General features: G+C 51.5%; 1 protein-coding gene across 8 annotated transcripts; it reads left to right on the top strand.

The window, feature by feature from the left end:
* The first annotated feature begins 892 nt into the window (after window positions 1–892).
* CAPG (capping actin protein, gelsolin like) lies at window positions 893–20,827 on the top strand. 8 transcript variants are annotated; one of them, XM_025354159.1, is made up of 10 exons: window positions 893–977; window positions 13,471–13,506; window positions 13,665–13,837; window positions 13,939–14,093; window positions 14,293–14,457; window positions 16,321–16,470; window positions 16,815–16,907; window positions 17,445–17,577; window positions 19,955–20,043; window positions 20,622–20,827. In XM_025354159.1, exons 2-10 carry the CDS (start codon window positions 13,484–13,486, stop codon window positions 20,685–20,687), a joined length of 1,047 nt encoding a protein of 348 aa, XP_025209944.1. In that variant the 5' UTR covers window positions 893–977; window positions 13,471–13,483; the 3' UTR covers window positions 20,688–20,827. The 8 variants fall into 8 exon arrangements, with proteins under 8 accessions (XP_025209944.1, XP_025209949.1, XP_025209950.1 ...); XM_025354164.1 differs by lacking the exon at window positions 893–977 and adding an exon at window positions 4,598–4,972 and having other exon boundaries at window positions 16,321–16,425; window positions 20,622–20,826; XM_025354160.1 differs by lacking the exon at window positions 893–977 and adding an exon at window positions 4,600–4,972.
* Window positions 20,828–20,851: the final 24 nt, after the last annotated feature.

Raw genomic sequence — 20,851 nt, 5'->3', positions numbered from 1 at the left:
TCACGAGGCCATGGCCTGACCCTCATGCTCTTTGTCAACTGACATCTCTCATGGGTTGGCTATGTCACATTCAGGAGCCAAAGCAGAAGTGTAGACCCTTTGCTGTCCAACACATTTCCAGAAGGCCAGGCCTCCTGGTGCAGACACTGGTTGGCCTGTTTTCCTCTGAATAAAGAAGAGAAGGATCGGGTGTTGCAGGTCAGATCAGCCTGGGTTAGAATCCTGGTTCAGCAGTTGGGTGCAGTGGCTCGTGCCTGTAATGCCAGCACTTTGGGAGGCCAAAGCGGGAGGATCGCTTGAGCCCTGGAGTTTGAGACCAGCCTGGGCAAGAGAGTGAGACCCAGTCTCTCCAAAAAAAAAAAAAAAAAAAAAAAAAAGCAGTCCCAGCTACTCAGGAGGCTGAGGCTGGAGGATTGCTTGAGCCTGGGAGGTTGAGGCTGTAGTGAGCCATGATCACACCACCGCATTCCAGGTCCCGCGACAGGTGAGACCCTGTCTCAAAAAAAAAAAAAAAAAAAAAAAAATCTGGTTCTGCTACTGAACTAGCAGTGTGACACTGTGGACAAGTTACTTACCCTCTCTGAGCCTCCTCAAGACTTCATGTTTCCAGCAGGAATAATGATGGTAGATGTGAGGGCGCACCAAGCACATAGTAGGCTCTCACAGAACAGTAGCTATTCACGGGGCGATTGAGGCGGGGAGGGGGGAGCCTAACGATTGAATGGAAGTGAACACTGCAATTCTCTCGCTAAGTTTACAGCATAATAAGCTTGTCCTTAGCTTCCCCTGTATCTTCCTTCTCACCCCCAATTCTAGGACCCTTTCGGGTGCCCCAGTCTCCCATAGGGGTGCCCCGCCAGCTCAGACCGGCCGGGCCCCTCCCTCTGAGTCACTGCGGGCGGCTCCTGGCCGCGCAGCTCCAGGGGGCGGGGGGCGGCTGAGACAGCGCCCAGAGCCCCGGAGCAAGGTGTTGGCAGGCAAGTAGCGCGCTTCGGGGTCCGGTCGCCGGGGACCCGGGCTCCCTCTGTAGGGGTCGAACGGGCTTAACCGGTTCGGGGGCGCCCCGCTCCCTGCTCTTCTCCCACAGCCGGGGGCCGCTCTTAGGGGCGCGCCGTTTCCTGGCTTCCTGTAAGAAGAGGCGGGAGAGGTTGGGTCCGTCTAAAGAAATGCTTTATTTTACTTCATTTGGGACAAACTAAGCAGTAGTGCTCAGGGGAGACCACAAGGGTAGGAACACTGTGCGTCTGGTAAAAAACTAGTTCTAGAGCGTCGTTACCAGATAACTCATTAGCATGTGCATTGAGTTCCTAGCCTCTCCCAAGAGTCCTAGGCTGAGCGACCAGCCCTTTAGTTTCTCTGTTGTTGTTGTTTGTTTTTTCAGACGGAGTTTTGCTTTTGTTGCCCAGGCTGGAGTGCAATGGCGAGATCTCGGCTCACTGCACCTTCCGCCTCCCGGGTTCAAGCGATTCTCCTGCCTTAGCCTCCCGAATAGCTGAGAGCTGAGATTATAGGCGCCCGCCACCACGCCCAGCTAGCTAATTTTTTTTTTTTTTTTGAGACGTAGTCTCACTCTGTCGCCCAGGCTGGAGTGCAGAGGCCGGATCTCAGCTCACTGCAAGCTCCGCCTCCCGGGTCCACGCCATTCTCCTGCCTCAGCCTCCCGAGTAGCTGGGACTACAGGCGCCCGCAACCACGCCCGGCTAGTTTTTTGTATTTTTTTAAATAGAGACGGGGTTTCACCGTGTTAGCCAGGATAGTCTCGATCTCCTGACCTCGTGATCCGCCTGTCCCGGCCTCCCAAAGTGCTGGGATTACGGGCTTGAGCCACCGCGCCCGGCCTAATTTTTGTATTATTAATAGAGACGGGGTTTCGCCACGTTGGTCAGGCTGGTCTCGAACTTCTGACCTCAGGTGATCCGCCCGCCATGGCCTCCCAGAGTGTTGAAGATTACAGGTGTGAGCCACTGCGCCCAGTCAATTGTTTAGCTGTTAATGTGGAAACCTCTCCCCCGTTTTTTTTTTTTCTGTGGTGATGGGAGAGGCTTTAGCCTAGAGAGGCTGAGTGTGAGGAACAGTGATTCCCATTGATCCTTGTCCCCTCCGTGGGTCACACAATCAAGAATTTAAGAGCTACCCAAGGTATGCGCTGGTGACCAAAATCAATGAACCTTTCCAGCGCTGGGGCTGGGAATGGAAACAGGAGAGTGCTCTGTGGTTTAACGTTCTTTCCTCCTGTGGAGAAACTCGGAGCTAGGGGAGGGGCCAGGCACATTGCTACCCCCTGGTGCTGCTGGCACAGTGCAAACTAAAGGGAAGAGAAAGAAGTTTGGGTTTATTGAGCATGTATTATTTGCTCATTAATCATAGGATCTCATTTCCTCTTCACATTTAACTGTGTGCACGTGTTATAGGTTGGGGCACAGAGAGGCTCCAGGAGGTGAAGTCACTTGCACAGCGAATAAGGAGCCAAATTGTCTAGCTCTTGTCACTCTACCAGGTTAACGGCCCAGCCTCTGGTTTTGTGGGAACTAGGCCCTACTGGGATTCCAATGCAAACTACCCTTTTTTCTCTTTTTTAAACTTTAAAGTTCAGGGGTACATGTGCAGGTTTGTTATGTAGGTAAACTCGTGTCTTGAGGCTTTGTTGTACAGATTATTTTGTCTCCCCGGTATTAAGCCTAGTACCCATTAGTTATTTTCCTGAATCTCTCCCTCCTCCCACCCTCCACCAAACTACCCTATTATTATTGTTATTATTATTATTTTTTGAGACAGAGTCTTGCCCAGTCACCCAGGCTGGAGTGCAATGGCACGATCTCGGCTCACTGCAACCTCTGCCTCCTGGGTTCAAGTGATTCTCCTGCCTCGGCCTCCTGAATAGCTGGAATTACAGGCGTGCACTGCCACCCCCGGCTAATTTTTTGTATCTTTAGTGGAGATGGGGGTTTCATCTTGCTGGCCAGGCTGGTCTCGAACTCCTGACCTCGTGACCCACTTGCCTCGGCCTCCCAAAGTGCTGGGATTGCAGGTGTGAGCCACTGTGCCTGGCCCACACTACCCTATTTTTAAGGCTGGCAGTTTGGTCATGGAGACACTTGGATGCTAGCTACAGGCCATGTTCTCTGGGGAGAACATTTAACTTCCTGTCTTGCTCTAGTGAAATTTTATCAACTTCATTTCAATAAGAAACATTCGTCCAGTTGTTTTTTTTTTGTTTTTTTTGTTTTTTTTGAGATGGAGTCTTGCTTTGTCTCCCAGGCTGAAGTGCAGTGTCACCATCTCCGCTCTCTGCAGCCTCCGCCTCCTGGGTTCAAGCGATTCTTTTGCTTCAGCATCTGCAGTAGCTGGGATTACAGGCACCCATGACCCTGCCTGGCTAATTTTTGTATTTTTAGTAGAGACCGGGTTTCACTGTGTTGGCCAGGCTGGTCTTGAACTCCTGACCTCAGGTAATCAGCCTGCCTCAGTCTCCCAAAGTGCTGGGATTACCGGAGTGAGCCACCATGCCCAGCCCATCCAGTACTGTATTTTCTCCAGACTTTTCCCATGCAGTCAAATAATGAGGTTTGGTTTGAAGGTCTGCTAATTAGGAAGACTTGTTCCAGATGTTGCTCCAGTGCCCCAGGCCTTGACCCTGAACCTGGAGCCTTGTCTCAAGCCAGCCTACTGACCAATACCTTTCCAGGACAGGCCAGCTTGGCTCCAAGCGTGGCAGAGGAGCCACGCTTGTGTGGCTGCATAACTGGGTGCTCACTTTCTCCTGGAGCCTCATACCGAGTCCGCTCATCCTTCCTCCAGGGATTCAGAAGGGAATGGGGGCCTCCCTTGCAGGGGCTTCCGCTCCCTGTGTGTTTGTGGGCAGTCTCTTGGGCTCTCAGGACCTCAGTGTCCTCCGGAAAGCCTGAGTTGGAGGAGACGTGCTTTAGGGTATGGTCTCGGGTCCGGTGACTGTGATGTAGGAAGGATAGTTGCCCCGGGTCAACTCAGGATGGGCTGTCTGTCAGAGGGCCCAAGGCCCAGAAGGCATGATGATAAACATCTGGTGAATGAGAAGCAGACCAATGGGTAGAGACCCGGGAGGCATCAGCGTGGCATGCGGAAGATGGCAAAGAATGTTTTATGGCCTCAGCCACTCCCTGAGAACTGAGCTTAACCAGGCGCAGTAGCCTGTGCCTGTAATCTCAGCACTTTGGGAGGCCGAAGTGGGAGGATTGCTTCAGCTCAGGAGTTCTAGACCAGCCTGGGTAGCAAGACTGTCTCCAGAAAAAATAAAAAAATTAGTTGGGCGTGTTGGTGCAGGCTTGTGGTCTCAGCTGCTCAGGAGGCTGAGGCAGGAGGATCGCTTGAGCCCAGGAGATCAAGGCTGCAGTTAGCTGTGATCATGCCACTGCACTCCAGCTTGTGTGACAGAGTGAGCCCTGTCTCAGAAAAAATAAAAATAAAAACCAAAAAGCTGATCTTAAAAAACATCAAACACTTGCTTTCGGGGCAAGGAGAAAGACAAGTTGAGGGAGGAGGAAAAAGGGATGTGGGGCCAGTGACCCTGCCCAGGAAATGTGACTAACCCAGCAGCGGTGGGGGCTGTGCAGCGCCTGCTCCAGGCCCTGAATGGAGAGCATGGCTTTCCTTGCTGGTCTCAGACTCAGAGATGCCCTCCCTGATCTGCCTTGGCTGTGACCTGCAGTGGGCTGAGGCCATTGTGATGGGGCTATGTGGACCTCCAGCCTCCCTGTGGGCCCCTCTGAGGAGACGGCCTGGCATACCCACTGCCCACCCCAGTGCTTGCTCTTCTGCTTCAGGCCTACTGGCCTCCCAGCACTGCCTGCCCCTCCCTGTCGGGGGACATGGCCTCCACACCGGCTGGGGAAAGAGCCCAGGGGTGGGGCTGGTGGGTGGGGCAGGCAGAGAAGTAAGAGGGAAGTGAGAAGCCGGGTGGGGCAGGCTGGAAGGAAGACGAACCTACCAAGCAGAAGTAGGAGCAAGAAAGGAAGGTAGGAGTGTTGAAAGGTGGAGGTGGCAGGGTGGCTGCCAGCGAGGCTAGCTGGTACCCTCCTGGGTGGGCAGGCGAGGGCCGGCGGTGGTGGTCTGGGAACAGAGACCCACATTTCTGGATATCACTTTGTGCCGGGGTGGTGTTCCCTCAGCCCACTGTCCTGCCAGCCTAATGCCAGGCTCCAGGCACCTGATCTGATGGCAGCCGCGAAGCTGCCTGGGAGGATGGATGGGCTGTGCCCACGCTGCACGTGGAGGGACTCTTGGGTCAGGGCTTGTCCCAGCTGTGCCAGACCTCTTGAAAGAGGCCACCACACTGCTCCTGAAGGCCCTCAGCCAGACTGGAGGTGAAATCAGATTAGAAGCTGCCTGTCCCCAAGACAGGACTGTGGTGTGACTGGCTATTTGGTTGGGAGTGGCTTGGGGAGGGGGCAGGGCAGTCCTAGCCATTTGAATTCAAATGCAAGTGGCACATTTGATTATTTTGCAACCTCTGGAAGACCTTGGCTGAGGGTCTAGGTGGACTGTCTGAGGTAGGATGTGGGGAGGGAGGAAGTGGTGGAACCTGGGGAAGGATAGGAGACCTATTTGGTATCAGGGGAAAAACCATTTGGAATCCCCAAATGAGGCCTCTGGACCCAGATTCTGAGAATGCCATGTCCCAGGCTGGGAGATTCGGCGTGGTTTCTAGTGTGGACGCCTACCTCTCCCCCCCTGCTCCAGGAGAAGGGGAGGTGCTGTTTCATTTCACACCTAGGGGCAAGCAGGGACTGTGAAGGGAAGAGACCTATTGGGGGTCAGTGGAATCAGGATCTGAGGAAGGCAAAGGCACCACTGACCCCGGCAGGATTTTTATCCCTCTGACGGCTGTCAAGTCTTTCCTTAAAGGTGTGTGTAATGGCAACCCCCTCTCCCAGGTCCCCCAGTGTGTCCTCAAAGACAGCCTGAGTCAGGACCATGGGACAGCCAGCAGGGCTTGCCTCCTCCCCACCCCCAGCCCCATGGCAGTCTGATGGGACCTCTAGCCCCTGCTGTCTGCCTCCTGGGGCTGCTCCAGCCTGTCCCAGCCTTTTGCAATCCTGGGCTATCCCTTAGGTGCCACCCCAGTCTAATAATCGGAGCCCAGCAGGTCCAGTTAATCGAATGCATTCTTTGAGCACCTGCATGAGGTTCCAGCTAGATCCAGAGGCAAAATACACTTCCTGCCCTACAGGACCCTACAGTGTGGTAGTGGAGATGGGCAGGTCCGTAACTCACCACACTATGGCAGAGTGGGGAAAAGTAAAGTCTTTAAGAGGTGTAGAAGAGGCTGTTTGGTAAGGTGGTGAGTTCCCCATCACTGGAAGCCTTCAAGAAGAGGATGGTAAGGGATGCTATAGAAGAGATTTCTGCACTATGTGTGTGTGGGTGTGTGTAGGGCGGTGCAGGCAGAGCAGGACTAGATAAGAACTTTAGCACTTTCTAATGCTGACATCTGTGATTCTGTGACATTCTCCACCCAGAGGAAGTTTGTCTGCGGTTTCACTGGGTACGATGGCTCCCTTGTTCACTGCACCCTGCAGCTAAACCATGAAACATGGGCTATTCTTTGTCTCTGTGCACCTCTCCCCCAGTGCCAAGCCCCCAGCACAGACCTTGAGTGGAGTTGAATAGACTCATTCCTGGGCTGCTTGAGGAACAGAGGCATCAGGTGTGTCCTCTGTGCCATCATGTGCCACCATGCTTCAGTTGAGACATGAAGCAGCCAGGTTATGCTATAAAACAGGCTAAAGTATGTGCTCCCAGGGGAGAGGGCTGGGAGGACTCCCAGAGAAGGTGGAGGCCACTGAATGTCCTGGAAGTTTCCTTGGACAGCTGGGGCTTCATACAGGCCTGGAAGGATGAGGAACCTTTTTTTTTTTTTTTTTTTTTTTTCTGAGACGGAGTCTTGCTCTGTTGCCCAGGCTAGAGTACAGTGGTGCCATCATCTCAGCACACTGCAACCTCAGCCTCCCGGGTTCCAGCGATTCTCCTGCCTCGGCCTCCTGAGTAGCTGGAACTACAGGCACGCACCACCATGCCTGGCTAATTTTGTATTTTTAGCAGAGATGGGGTTTCACCATGTTGGCCAGGCTGGTCTTGAACTCCTGACCTCAGGTGATCCACCCGCCTCAGCCTTCCAAAGTGCTGGGATTACAGGCGTGAGCCACTGCGCCCAGCCTAGGATGACGGGGTTTTAATGGATATAAGGGTGAACGTGGACACTGAGGAAGTTCGAGGAGCTGTGGGCTTGGACAGAGGGCTGGGAAAGGGGAAAGAATGAAAGGCCAGCGGTCAGGGTGGGCCCTTCCCCAGGAGAGACTGTAACAAAAGGTCTTGGGACAGAGATCTGATGAGGCAGCAGGAGTTTCAGCCCTGACCAAGCATTAGAGTCATCTGGAGCTTCTCAAACACTGATATCCAGGCTCCACCCAGAGAGTCTGGTTTTAATGAGTCCAATAAGGAAGCTAGACACTGGGGTTTTTCTTTCTTATTTTTCTGTAAATTACTTTTTTTTTTTTTTTTTGAGACAGAGTCTCACTCTGTCGCCCAGGCTGGAGTGCAGTGGTGTGATTTCGGCTTACTACAACCTCCACCTCCCAAGTTCAAGCAATTCTTGTGCTGCAACCTCCCAAGTAGCTAGGATTACAGGCATGTGCCACCACGCCCAGCTAATTTTTGTATATTTTGTAGAGACAGGGTTTCACCATGTTGCCCAGGCTGGTCTTGAACTCCTGAGCTCAAGCATTCCACCCACCTCGGCCTCCCAAAGTGCTGGAATTATAGGTGTGAGCCACCATGCCTGGCTGGCACTGGGGTTTTTCAAAAGCCCCCAAATGATTCTAATGTGCAGGCGAGCATTTGACACTGTTCTGGACAGAATTCACTGGAAGTACTACCATCACTTTGAGCATATGTTCAAAGTATGGGTGATCAAGCCTCACTCCAGACCTGTGGAATCAGATCCTCAGACCAGGGGCTTGGGCACTGTTAAAGAAAAAAAATATGGACCGGGCACAGTGGCTCATGCCTGTAATCCTAGCACTTTGGGAGGCCAAGGTGGGTGATCAACTGAGGTCAGGACTTCAAGACCAGCCTGGCCAACATGGTGAAACCTCATCTCTACTAACAGTACAAAAAATTAGCCAGGCGTGGTGGTGTGTGCCTCTAATCCCACTGCACAGGAGGCTGAGGCAGGAGAATTGCTTGAACTCAGGAAGCAAAGGTTGCAGTGAGCTGAGACAGTGCCACTGCACTGCAGCCTGGGCAGCAGAGTGAGACTGTCTCAAAAATAAAAAAAAAGAAAGAAAATTACTAAGAGGAAATGTCAAGGATAAAGAGATGCTGGCTAGACTGACCTAATAGGATTTTTTTTTTTTTTTTTTTTTTGAGATGGACTTTCGCTCTTGTTGCCCAGGCTGGAGTGCAATGGCGTGATCTCGGCTCACCACAACCTCTGCCTTCCAGGTTCAAGTGATTCTCCTACCTCAGCCTCCTGAGTAGCTGGGATTACAGGCATGCGCCCCAATGCCCAGCTAATTTTGTATTTTTAGTAGAGACGGGGTTTCTCCATGTTGGTCAGGCTGGTCTGGAACTCCCGACCTCAGGTGATCTGCCCGCCTTGGCCTCCCAAAGTACTGGGATTACAGGCATGAGCCACTGCGCCCGGCCCCTAACAGGATTCTTGCTTAATACAGGCCAGAGTGATCAGATATCACAGGGGCGGCGGGGGCAGGGGGATGAGGAACCCATTCAGATATCGACGATTATCAGATCGACCAGATATCGAGGGTAGGGGGTTCTGGCTAAATGGCCTTAGCAGGGTTCTTTTGCTAAAACTGGATTTTATAAGCACACAGATGGGCCTACAGGGAGGTTCAGAAGCCTGATTAAAGTTTGGCCAAGCAAAGAATATTTTTCAGTACCAACATTTTAATCAGGTCCCATGGTCATTCTAACGGGCAGCCAAACTCCTTTCTTTTCTTTTTTCTTTTATTTTTTTTTTCAGACCAAGTCTTGCTCCATTGCCGAGGCTGGAGTGCAGTGGCACAGATCTTGGCTCACTGCAATCTCCGCCTCCCGGGTTCAAGTGATTTACGGATAATTTTTGTGCTTTTAGTAGAGACGGGGGTTTCACCATGTTGGCCAGGCTGGTCTCAAACTCCTGACCTCAAATAATCCACCCACCTCGGCCTCCCAAAGTGCTAGGATTACAGGCCTGAGCCACTGCACCCTGCCTGCCAAACCCCTTTCATCCAAACCCTGATGTGGCTCTCTGGCATGTTGGCTGCCTGATTTTGAGTTAAACACAGAATGAAAAATAGTAAAGCTGACAATTGGCGCACTCCATGTCTCATTCCTGAGCTCTCCCTGATGGCTTCAGCTTGGGGCAGCCACTTCACCATCTCAGGCCTGGGTCACAGGCCGGGCTGCCTGTTGCGGGGGATGTGGGCACAGCATGTGATCCTCTGTGGGATGGAGAAACCTTAAAGTTTCCCTCTGCAAACCTCTGCTGTCTGTGGCTCCTCCTCCGGAATCGTGGTGCCAAAATATGCCTTCCACTATTTTGTAGGTTGGGAAAGGAAAAGGAAAGTCATAATTCACACAGCATTTCACATCCATCATCACTGCCCTTGACCTGTCCCTCTTTGTTTCCTACTCAGACTTAATACCTTCTGCTCTGTCATCTACCTTCCCCTGACCCCCGACTTCCCTGGCCCCTGCCAAATGTTGCACTTCCTGATCCTGCTGCCCCAGCCCCCAAGAATCTCCCGATGGTGCCAACTTGCATTTTTACCCTCCAATTCCCCAAGCCCTTACCCTGTGCCACTGGGGCTCACCTTACACAAACTCTGTCCGAATGGATGCACAGCATGAATTGTATTATGTACGAAGTGCATGCTGGCTCTGTGATCTCTGCATTTTGAGCCAAAAAAAGAAATCCTCTAGTGATGGGAACCTATGAGAGCGACAGTGAGTGGAGCTGTAGCTGTTGCATTTTCTGAATTTTTTCAAAAGATAATATATTTTTTAAAAATGTTTGTGTTTAGCATTTTTTCCTTTGAATGACTTGTCCAGAAAAAGTTGCTCCCATTGGCCCACAGAATAAGGATGATGTTCATCATTCTGGCATTTGAGGGAAGCTGGGCTTACAGAATTGATAGCTGATGCCTGGGAGTGGGTGAAATTTCCCAGGGAGGGAGTTTAGAATTAGAGCAGCCATTAAGTATAATGTTAGGCGAAGGGTTTGTTTGTTTGTTGTATTTTAATAGATGCCTTTTTATCAAGTTACGGAGGTTTCCTTCTATTCCTAGTTTGTGGGTAAAAAAAAATTTTTTTTTCTTTTTTTTTTTGAGACAGGGTCTCACTGTCATCCAGGTTGCAGTTCAGTGGCATGATCTTGGCTTACTGCAGCCTCTACCTCCTGGGCTCAAGCGATACTCCCTCCTCAGCCTCCTGAGTAGCTGGGATCTGGGATTACAGGCTTGCACTACCACATTTGGCTGATTTATTTATTTATTTATTTATTTATTTATTTATTTATTGAGACAGAGTCTCACTCTGTCACCCAGGCTGGAGTGCAGTGGCATGATCTTGGCTCACTGCAACCTCTGCCTTCTGGGTTCAAGCAATTCTCCTGCCTCAGCCTCCCGAGTAGCTGGGATTACAGATGCATGCCACTACGCCCAGCTAGTTTTTGTATTTTAGTAGAGATGGGGTTTCACCATGTTGGCCAGGCTGATCTCGAACTCCTGACCTCATGATCCACCCACCTCAGCCTCCCAAAGTGCTGGGATTACAGGTGTGAGCTACTGCACCTGGCCTTAGCTGATTTTTAAAATTTTTATAGGGTTGGGGTCTCCCTATATTGCCCAGGCTTGAAAAAATTTAAAACTAGGAATGAATGTAGAAATTTTGCTAGCCGGGCGCGGTGGCTCACGCCTGTAATCCCAGCACTTTGGGAGGCTGAGGCGGGTGGATCACGAGGTCAGGAGATCGAGGCCCTCCTGGCTAACATGGTGAAACCCTGTCTCTACTAAAAATACAAAAAATTAGCCGAGCATGGTGGCAGGTGCTTGTAGTCCCAGCTACTTGGGAGGCTGAGGCAGGAGAATGGCATGAACCTGGGAAGCGGAGCTTGCAGTGAGCCAAGGTTGCACCACTGCACTCCAGCCTGGGCGACAGAGTGCGGCTCCGTCTCAAAAAACAAAAATAAAAAAAATAATAATAATAAAAAAAAAAAAGAAATTTTGCTAAATGCTGTTTCTGCATCTATTGAGATGATTACACATAGATGTTTGTTAATAGGGTAGATAGCATTGATTTTCGAATTTTGGTGGTTTTTTTTTTCTTTTTGCATTGTGAGCTGCTTTATTTATTTATTTTAAATTTGTAATTGACAGATAATAGTTGTACATACTTAGCAGGTGCAGTGTGATGTTTCATTGTATAATGATCAAATCAAGGTAATTAGTGTATCCATCACTTTAAACATGTATCATTTCTTTGTGATGATAACATTCAAATCCTCTCTTTTGGCTATCTTGAAATATACACTGCATTATTATTAGCTATTGTCACCCTGATTTTCAGATATTAAACCAACCTTGCATTCCAGGGGTAAACCTCATTTGGTCATCATGGTTTATTTTTGATATATTATTTGATTTCATTTGCTAAAATTTTGTTAATTTTCTTTTTTTTTTTTTTTTTTGAGATGGAGTTTCACTCTGTCACCCATGCTGGAGTGCAATGGCATGGTCTAAGTTCACTGCAGCCTCTGCCTCCCGGGTTCAAGCGATTCTCATGCCTCAGTCTCCTGAGTAGCTAGGACTATAGGCACGTGTCACTATACCCAGCAAATTTTTGCATTTTTAGTAGAGATAGGGTTTCACCATGTTGGCCAGGCTGGTCTCAAACTCCTGACCTCGTGATCTACCCACCTTGGCCTCCCAAAGTGCTGGGATTACAGGCGTGAGCCACTGTGCCCAGCCAAATTTTGTAAATTTTTTTATGTGTATGTTCATGAGCAATATTGATCTGTAATTTTCTTTTTGTGTAATTTATTTATCTGGTTTTGTTATCAGGAGAATGGTGGCAGCATAGGATGAATTGAGAAGTGTTCTGTGATCTATTTTTTTGAAGATTTTGTGTATAATTGATATCATATCCTTTTTAAATTTTTGGTAGAAATTACCAATGAAGCCATCTGGGCTTGGGTTTTGGGGGGAATGAGTTTTTTACTACAGATTTATTTTCCTTAATAGATATGGGCACTGTTCAGATAATCTGTGTCTTCTTGAGTGAACTTTCATAATTTGTATCTTTGAAGGAATTTGCCCATTTTATGTAAGTGGTTGAATATATTGGCATAAAGTTTTTATAATATTCTCTTTATCCTTTTAATATCTGTAAAATCTGTGGTGACCTCATATCTCTCATTTCTGTATTGAGACTTGTGTTTTCTCTTTCTGCTAATCAGTTTGTCTAAAGATTTATCAATTTTACTGGTTTAAAAAAAAAACTTGCTGGGCGCAGTGGCTCACGCCTGTAATCCCAGCACTTTGGGAGGCCGAGGCGGGTGAATCATCTGAGGTCAGTAGTTTAAGACCAGCCTGGCCAACATGGTGAAACACTGTCTCTACTAAAAATACAAAAATTAGCCAGGCGTGGTGGTGTGGGCGTGTAATCCCAGCTACTTGGGAAGCTGAGGCACAAGAATCAGTCAAACTCAGGAGGCAGAGGTTGCAGTGAGCCGAGATCACACCACTGCACTCCAGCCTGAGTGACAGAGTGAGACTCTGTCTTCAAAAAAAAAAGCCAACTTGAGGCCAGGCATGGTGCCTCATGCCTATAATCTCAGCACTTTGGGAGGCTGAGGTGGGCAAATCACTTGAGGTCAGGAGTTCAACACCAGCCTGGGCAACATGGCAAAACCTGTCTCTACTAAAAATACAAAACTTAGCCAGGTGTGATAGTGGTGCCTGTAACCCCAGCTACTTGGGAGGCTGAGACCGGCGGATTACTTGAACCCGGGAGGTGGAGGTTGCAGTGAGGTGAGATTGGACCACTGCACTCCAGCCTGGGCAACAGAGTGAAACTCAGTCTCAAAAAAAAAAAAAAAAAAAAAAAGATTCATTACTCTTCTCTCTTGTTTCTGTTTTCTGTTAATTTCTGCTTTTATTTTAATTTCTGTGAGATCTCAGAAGAGGGAAGACCCTGGCCCAGGGGTCAGAGACCTTATTTCCATGAACCACTCACTAACTGTGTGTGTGTAGCCTTAGACTTAGAATTTCTGAGACTCATTTTCTTTGTCTGCATAATGGAACTAGGGCTCCTAGAGATGAAATAGTTGATGAATATGAAAGTACTTGGCCAGTGGGAAGGCCCTCTCCAGCCCCACGCAAGAGGTCCTTTTTGCGGCATTTGTAATAATAATGGCTTCTTCTTTCTTTCCAGATCTGAAGACAGCATGTACACAGCCATTCCCCAGAGGTAAGCTGCATGCCCCATCTCCTTTCACAACTTCCCCTTCTTCACCTCCAAGGGCTGCCCCTCCCCACCGCTCTCCTCATCTGCAGTCGCCAGGCCTGCCCAGGGCTGTGCTTGGGCCAGTGGGTCCTGGCTGCTGTCAACCCTCTCTCTTCTCGCAGTGGCTCTCCATTCCCAGGCTCAGTGCAGGATCCAGGCCTGCATGTGTGGCGGGTGGAGAAGCTGAAGCCAGTGCCCGTGGCACGAGAGAACCAGGGCATCTTCTTCTCGGGGGACTCCTACCTAGTGCTGCACAATGGCCCAGAAGAGGTTTCCCATCTGCACCTGTGGATAGGTAAGGGGATCTGGATGGGGGAAGGTTGGGCCCAGGCAGGGGAGGGAGGGGTCTGGCATGGATCACAAGGGCCTTGCCCTGCCCTCTCCCACTTGTCCCAGGTCAGCAGTCATCCCGGGATGAGCAGGGGGCCTGTGCCGTGCTGGCTGTGCACCTCAACACGCTGCTGGGAGAGCGGCCTGTGCAGCACCGCGAGGTGCAGGGCAATGAGTCCGACCTCTTCATGAGCTACTTCCCACGAGGCCTCAAGTACCAGGTCAGAGCCTACCTCCAGGCACCCCCACCCTGCAGCTTCTCTCAGAGCCAGCCCCGCTTCTGGCTGGTTCTTAACCTGCAGAAGACCCGGGTGCCTTTGGGGCTAGATCCCCACCTTTCTGCCCGTCTCCCAGTGGGATGGGGTGCAAAGGGCTCTGGGTCTCCTGTCAGTCCACTCAGATGGGCTGTCTGGGCTGCAGGAAGGTGGTGTGGAGTCAGCATTTCACAAGACCTCCACAGGAGCCCCAGCTGCCATCAAGAAACTCTACCAGGTGAAGGGGAAGAAGAATATCCGTGCCACCGAGCGGGCACTGAACTGGGACAGCTTCAACACTGGGGACTGCTTCATCCTGGACCTGGGCCAGGTGGGTAGGCTGGCGAGACTGAACACTCCGTATTGGCACCATCCTTTACAAGGACAGAGGGGCAGGAGGCCAGGAAAGAGGGAGAGAAGCTGAGAAGCTGTAAGCCCATTCCAAGTCAGAGCCCTCTGACCATTGGAGAACATCCCTATATTTGTAAGGACTGATGCCAGCCTCCTTCTGCCATCTAGACATTGCCTCTGATGCTCTGGAGCTTTCTCCCTCCTCTTGGAAGCCTCTGAGTTCACTGCCTGCCAGACCATTCATTAATTCAGTCACTGATCTCTTCATTCAGTGAATCTATGATGCCCTCTCTGAGCCAGCACAGGGACCATAAAAGCTCGCTCTGGGGAGGCAGCCAAGATGGGCCGGTCACTTGCCATAACCTGAGGCAGGATGTGATGAGGACTTTAAGGGGGACAGCTGCCATGTGCTGGGGGGGCTTGAGGCAGGGAGGGGCCCTCTAGCCTGAGCCGAAGCCAGTTGTCCCAGGAAGGTGACATTGGACTAGACCTATATGAGGGGAGATGCCACTCCAGGCAAAGGGAGAAGGTGAGCTGAGCCACCAAGGTGGGGAAAGGTGTAGACATGCACACACCAGGGGTCTAATGAGACTGGGACCCGGGCTGGGGGACAGGAGCAGCGAGAGGGAAATTGCTAAGGAAGGTGGAAGGTGAGCCCCAGGTCACGAGGAGATTGATTGGCTGAGGAGTATGGGCTGCATCTTGTGGCGGTGAAGATTTGGGGCAGAGAAATCAATCCAGGAGCTCTTGGTGAGGAGGCCTACACGTGCTGAGACAAGGAAGGGGATGGGTGAACAGACTTTGCCATTATCAGAAGAGGAGAGGTGACAGGGGCTCTGCCAGGTAGGGCAGCGGGTAGGAGTGTGAGACGCTGCGCTCAAGGAGACATTCAGCCACTCACCCATCCAGTCTTTCACTCAGTCAGTCAATATTTATTTTGCACCTAAATCCATGCCAGGCTCTGTTTTAGCAGTGGACCCACAGCAGTGAGCAAAGCCAAACAAAACCTTCATGTCCTAATGAAGCTCACTTTCTAGTAGGTGGAGATAGGTGGTAAGAGACGTTTAAACATAGGAGATATGTGATGGGAAGAAAAAGAGGCGCCGGGCGCAGTGGCTCACGCCTGTAATCCCAGCACTTTGGGAGGCTGAGGTGGGCAGATCACCTGAGGTCGGGAGTTCGAGACCAGCCTGACCAACATGGAGAAACCGCATCTCTACTAAAAATACAAAATTAGCCGGGTATGGTGGCACATGCTTGTAATCCTAGCTACTCGGCAGGCTGAGACAGGAGAATCTCTTGAACCCAGGAGGCGGAGGTTGCGGTGAGCTGAGATTGTACCATTGCACTCCAGCCTGGGCAACAAGAGTGAAACTCCATCTCAAAAAAAAAAAGAAAAAGAAAGAGGCTTGAGCCCAGCAGTTTGTAACCAGCCTGGGCAATATAGTGGGACCCCATTTCTACAAAAAATTAAGAAATTAGCCAGGCATGGTGGCACGTGCCTATAGTCCCAGCTGCTTAGAAGCTAACGTGCAAGGATTGCATGAGCCTGTGATGTCCAGGCTGCAGTGATCATGTCTTTGCACTCCAGCCTAGATGACAGAGTGAGACCCTGTCTTGAAAAAAAAGGAAGGAAGACAGATGGCAGGTGGGCAGAGAAACAGGTGCAGAGGGTGGTCGTGGGCATTCTCAGAGAGCCCTCTGTGCTTTGCTCTGCCTTCCTGATTGTCCTGCCTCAGGGACAGTTCAGAGAGGAGAGAGGGAGAGCTGTGGGCCCTTCTCTGAACCGGGGAGCAGGATACAGGCACCTGGCTCTGACCCGGGCTTTCCTGCTTCCCTGCAGAACATCTTCGCCTGGTGTGGTGGAAAGTCCAATATCCTGGAACGCAACAAGGCGAGGGACCTGGCCCTGGCCATCCGGGACAGTGAGCGACAGGGCAAGGCCCAGGTGGAGATTGTCACTGATGGGGAGGAGCCTGCTGAGATGATCCAGGTTGGGGGACATTGGAGTGGGCAGCCAGGAGCCTCTGCTTGAAAGTGGCCAAGAGAGGTGGTGATGAGCTGAGGCCTGAGGGTGGCCGGTGGAGGGTGGCAGGGGGCATCTGGGGTACTGCCTTGGGCTGTGGCCAGCTCACAGGGTGCCCCTCTGAGTAGATGCTCACCCTCGAGGCTGAGCAGCCTCGCTGGTGGGGTGGGCTGGACACTCACCTCACCTCTGCTGGGTGCCCTAGTGCAGGGCGCAGTTTGCCCCACCAGAAGCTGTGGCGCTGGGCATGATGGGCTGGGAAGTTCCAGGGCAAGGGTCCCTATAAACCTGGCCTGCTCCGGCCCCTGCAGGTCCTGGGCCCCAAGCCTGCTCTGAAGGAGGGCAACCCCGAGGAAGACCTCACAGCTGACAAGGCAAATGCCCAGGCCGCAGCTCTGTATAAGGTGGGCCCCACAAGCCTGCCCTGGGACCCGGCAGCAGGGAGGGTGGGAGCCTGCACAGCACAGCTGCGTGCAAGCAGGGTGGAGGGGAGAAGGCAGGGGGAAGGTGGGGCTGGAACCGGGGTGGGAGGTGGGGAGTTATACAGGACTGGGAGTGAGAGGAGGATGGGGAGTGGGCGGAAGGCAGGCCCTGCTGAGGAGATGAGTGCACCTCACTTCCAGCCCATGCTTGGTGAAGGCTTGAAGCCAATGCTGAGTTTTTCTTTCTTGAATTCTGTGCATTTCTTTGTAATTTGGAATCCACCTAATTTCCAAATGGGTTCGGGGCCCCTGTGCTACAGGGATTGGGGTGATGGGAGGGAGTGTGGCTGCCTGGAATTTGCTTTTCAGGTCTTCACTCTCCTGTCTGCTCCTGGGACCTGGGCGGTGGGCAGCGGGGCAGAGTGGGAGGGAGCAAGGGAGGGCCAGCCTCCCCCTCCTCAGGCTGAGGTGAGGGCTGGTGTGTGGGGGGTGAGATCAGGCACTGTCCGTCTTCCCCAGGTCTCTGATGCCACTGGACAGATGAACCTGACCAAGGTGGCCGACTCCAGCCCCTTTGCCCTTGAACTGCTGATATCTGATGACTGCTTCGTGCTGGACAACGGGCTTTGTGGCAAGATCTATATCTGGAAGGGTACGTGGCTCCTCTGTAACAGCCTGAGATGCCTGTAGCTTCTCTGACCTGGGCAGGCTTCCCTTTGCAGGGCTCAGCCTGTCCAGCTGCTTGTAAAAGACAGCCTCAGGGAGCCTACATGCTTCTGGCTAGCCATTTTCTCTCTCTTTAAAAAATGTTTTTTAAAGATAGAGATGGGGTCTCTCTGTGTTGCCCAGGATGGTATCAAACTCTCGGGCTCCAGTGATCTCACCTTGGCCTCCCAAAGTGCTGGGATTACAGGCGTGAGCCATGGCACAGGCATCACTGTTTTCTTTTTTTTTTTTTTTGAAACGGAGTCTCGCTCTGTCACCCAGGCTGGAGTGCAGTGGCACGATCTCAGCTCACTGCAATCTCCGCCTCCTGGGTTCAAGCAATTCTCCTGCCTTAGCCTCCCGAGTAGCTGGGACTACAGGTGCCCGCCACCATGCCTGGCTAATTTTTGTATTTTTAGTAGAGGTGGGGTTTCACCACCAGGCTGGTCTCAAACTTCTGACCTCAAGTAATCCGCCTGCCTCGGCCTCCCAAAGTGCTGGGATTACAGACATGAGCCACTGCCTCGCCATTTTCTCTTTGCTGTTCCCACCTCCTAAATTCTAGACGATGACTCTGAAACTTCAGCAAGCCTCAGAATCACTTCAGGGCCTGTTTAGATGGCTGGGCTCCATCCCCAGGGATTCTGACTCATTAGGTCTGGAGTGGGGCAGAACGGGCATCTCTAACAAGTTTCCGGGTTACGTCTGTGCCGCTGGCGCCAGGGACCACACTTTGAGAACCACTGCCCTAGCCAAGCTCTAGACTTTCGGGGCTTCTGGGATCCCTGATCCTGGGATTCTGCCTCAAGGTTTGACAGAAATGAATTTTAGACAAATTAAACATCATTTTATGCAGTGAGTGGTGAACCTGTAGAACTTGTTTTTCCAAGAGATTCTATCTTCTGGAAATAGAAACACTGTTGGGCAGAGCCTGTTCTACTTGGTTTGACTGAAAATGAAACAAACTTGTTCTGAGTCTCTATCTAGGGTCTGAGAATTTTCAGCAATAGCATTTGCTCAACACCCAGTTGTGGGGTCAACCAAGGCAGAGAAAATGCGAGACCCTAGCCTGGTCAGGAAGGCAGACAAGTAGGTGGGTATCTACAGATAGCTGCTACCAGGCATTTCATAGTATTGCTTCTGAAACTCAGCAGAGATAGAGGTGAAAGGAAGGAGCTGGGAGCAGCAAAAGTGGGAAGAGAGAGGCATGCGTGCGCTGCAGGGCTGCCTTTTCTCTACTGCCAGAGGGTACATATCCCATAGAACCAATGCCAAGCAGAGGGGGTTCCCAGAGGCCCACAGAAGCATGTGTAAACCAGAGCAAGGAACCCAACCACTATGGGAAGAGAAACCAGAGGAGAAACAGGAGACTTGGGAGGCCAGGAAGAGAAGGATCTCATGGGTAGGGGGGCAGCTGGTCAGCTGACAGAGGAAGGAATCCAGCATATTAATTTCAGATACATTGTAGTTCATGGCATTTTATAGCCTGCCTAGAGAGACAGCCACATCATGGCATCGTTTCGGCATCATTTCCTTGGAAAAATGTGTGGCAGCCTGGGCAATGTGGCAAAATATCACTTCTCTACAAAAAAACAAAAATTAGCTGAGTGTGGTGGCGTGCACCTGTGGTCCCAGCTACACGGGAGGCTGTGGTGGGCGGATTGCTTGAGCCTGGGAGGTTGAGACTGTAGTGAGCTGTGATGGTGCCGCTGCACTCCAGCCTGGGCGACAGAACGAGACTGTGTCTCAGAAAAAATAAAAATAAAAAAGCCTGGAATGAGCAGTTTGAGTTCTCAGGACTGCCAGCAGAAATGACTGGATTATGTGGGGTCTTCATTTTTGTAAGCACTTAGTTAGCATAACCGTTAGGCCAGTGTAGCCCTGCCGGCATTATGGGAGTAAGTTCACCTCTATAATAAATTGTACCCTTTGTCTTATTTAGTTTTTCAGAAAAGGCTTGATGAACTCAAGAGGTGAGGGGTCCTGGGGGAAAAGGAGACCTGTAACCTCACAGTCTGATGCTAGGGTGAACACCTGTTCCTCTCCCTGAAATATTCAAGGGGCCCAGGTCAGAACAGGTTTGCATGATCAGACCCGGGCAGAAGAGGGGTTTTCATCTACCTTGGTGCTACCAGTGTAGGAAAATTCTTAAGGGACTGACTCCACATCTCCAAAGAGCCCCTCAGCATTCTTGAGACCCCTGGTCTATTTATTGTAAAAATTGCTGGCTCTTCTGTGGACTCCCTTAAATTTCCTCAAGAAAAATGGGATGGGGGCTAAAGAGGGTCCCTGCTCTTTTTTAAAATCTCCTTCCCATGATCCAGGGCGAAAAGCGAATGAGAAGGAGCGGCAGGCGGCCCTGCAAGTGGCCGAGGGCTTCATCTCGCGCATGCAGTACGCCCTGAACACTCAGGTGAGGAGATGCCCATGCCCCCAGCCCTCCTCCTAGGGCTCTTCCTGTGGCCCCTGACCCCTCAAATTGGCCAGGAAGGGCAAGAGCGCCTCGGGCACTGTCAGGAACAACCAGGCCTCCCTCTTAGACCCATCCAGTGGGAAAGCCCATCTCAATCCTTCAAAATGTCAAAATACTTATTATTTTCAAAGAGGATGTTGGGCAGCACTCCCCTGGGCACACAGAGAACTGGGTGCTCCTCCTCTGGGCGATTGCCCCTGGCTGGTGCCACCCCTCCAGCCACAGCACAGTGTCCACAAGTAATCCCGCGGGGAGCTGACAGGGCTCACCTACAGTTGGTGGCGTTTATTGAACTGTGCATCCACGTCCCTGAAGCAGTCTGTTGCTTCAGTCTGCGTCCCTGAAACCTTGGTTCTCATCTTGTGGCTCATCCAGGGGAGCTTTCCTGGCCTGGACTGCACAAGGACTCAGGCCGGGCGCCCACACCCTCCTCCCTGGCTCTGGCCCCGTCCTGTCCTCCCGGGCTGAGGCAGACGTGCAACTTTGTGAACCAGACTTCTCCCCCGCTGTCCCTGCAGGTGGAGATTCTGCCCCAGGGCCGTGAGAGTCCCATCTTCAAGCAATTTTTCAAGGACTGGAAATGAGGGTGGGCGTCTTCCTGCCCCATGCTTCTCTGCCCCCCACCGCCTGCCTACTTGCTTCTCTGGCTGCCTGGTCAGTGCAGAGGTGCCCCCTGCAGGTGTTCAATAAAGAAGACAAGTGCTTTCCCAGCTCTTTTCCTGCACCGCCTGACCTGGGCTCATTCTGT

Source organism: Theropithecus gelada, chromosome 13 (genome assembly GCF_003255815.1).
Source record: "Theropithecus gelada isolate Dixy chromosome 13, Tgel_1.0, whole genome shotgun sequence".
Taxonomy (NCBI): Eukaryota; Metazoa; Chordata; class Mammalia; order Primates; family Cercopithecidae; genus Theropithecus; species Theropithecus gelada.
This window is presented reverse-complemented; position numbering and strand designations above follow the sequence as displayed.

Bases quoted from the DNA above. Each gene is read 5' to 3' on its own strand.
- CAPG (XM_025354158.1), top strand. From the start codon at position 4,711: ATGTGGACCTCCAGCCTCCCTGTGGGCCCCTCTGAGGAGACGGCCTGG. The intron at 13,838-13,938 runs GTAAGGGGATCT...CACTTGTCCCAG, and splicing joins CCATCTGCACCTGTGGATAG to GTCAGCAGTCATCCCGGGAT. The intron at 14,094-14,292 runs GTCAGAGCCTAC...TCTGGGCTGCAG, and splicing joins CACGAGGCCTCAAGTACCAG to GAAGGTGGTGTGGAGTCAGC.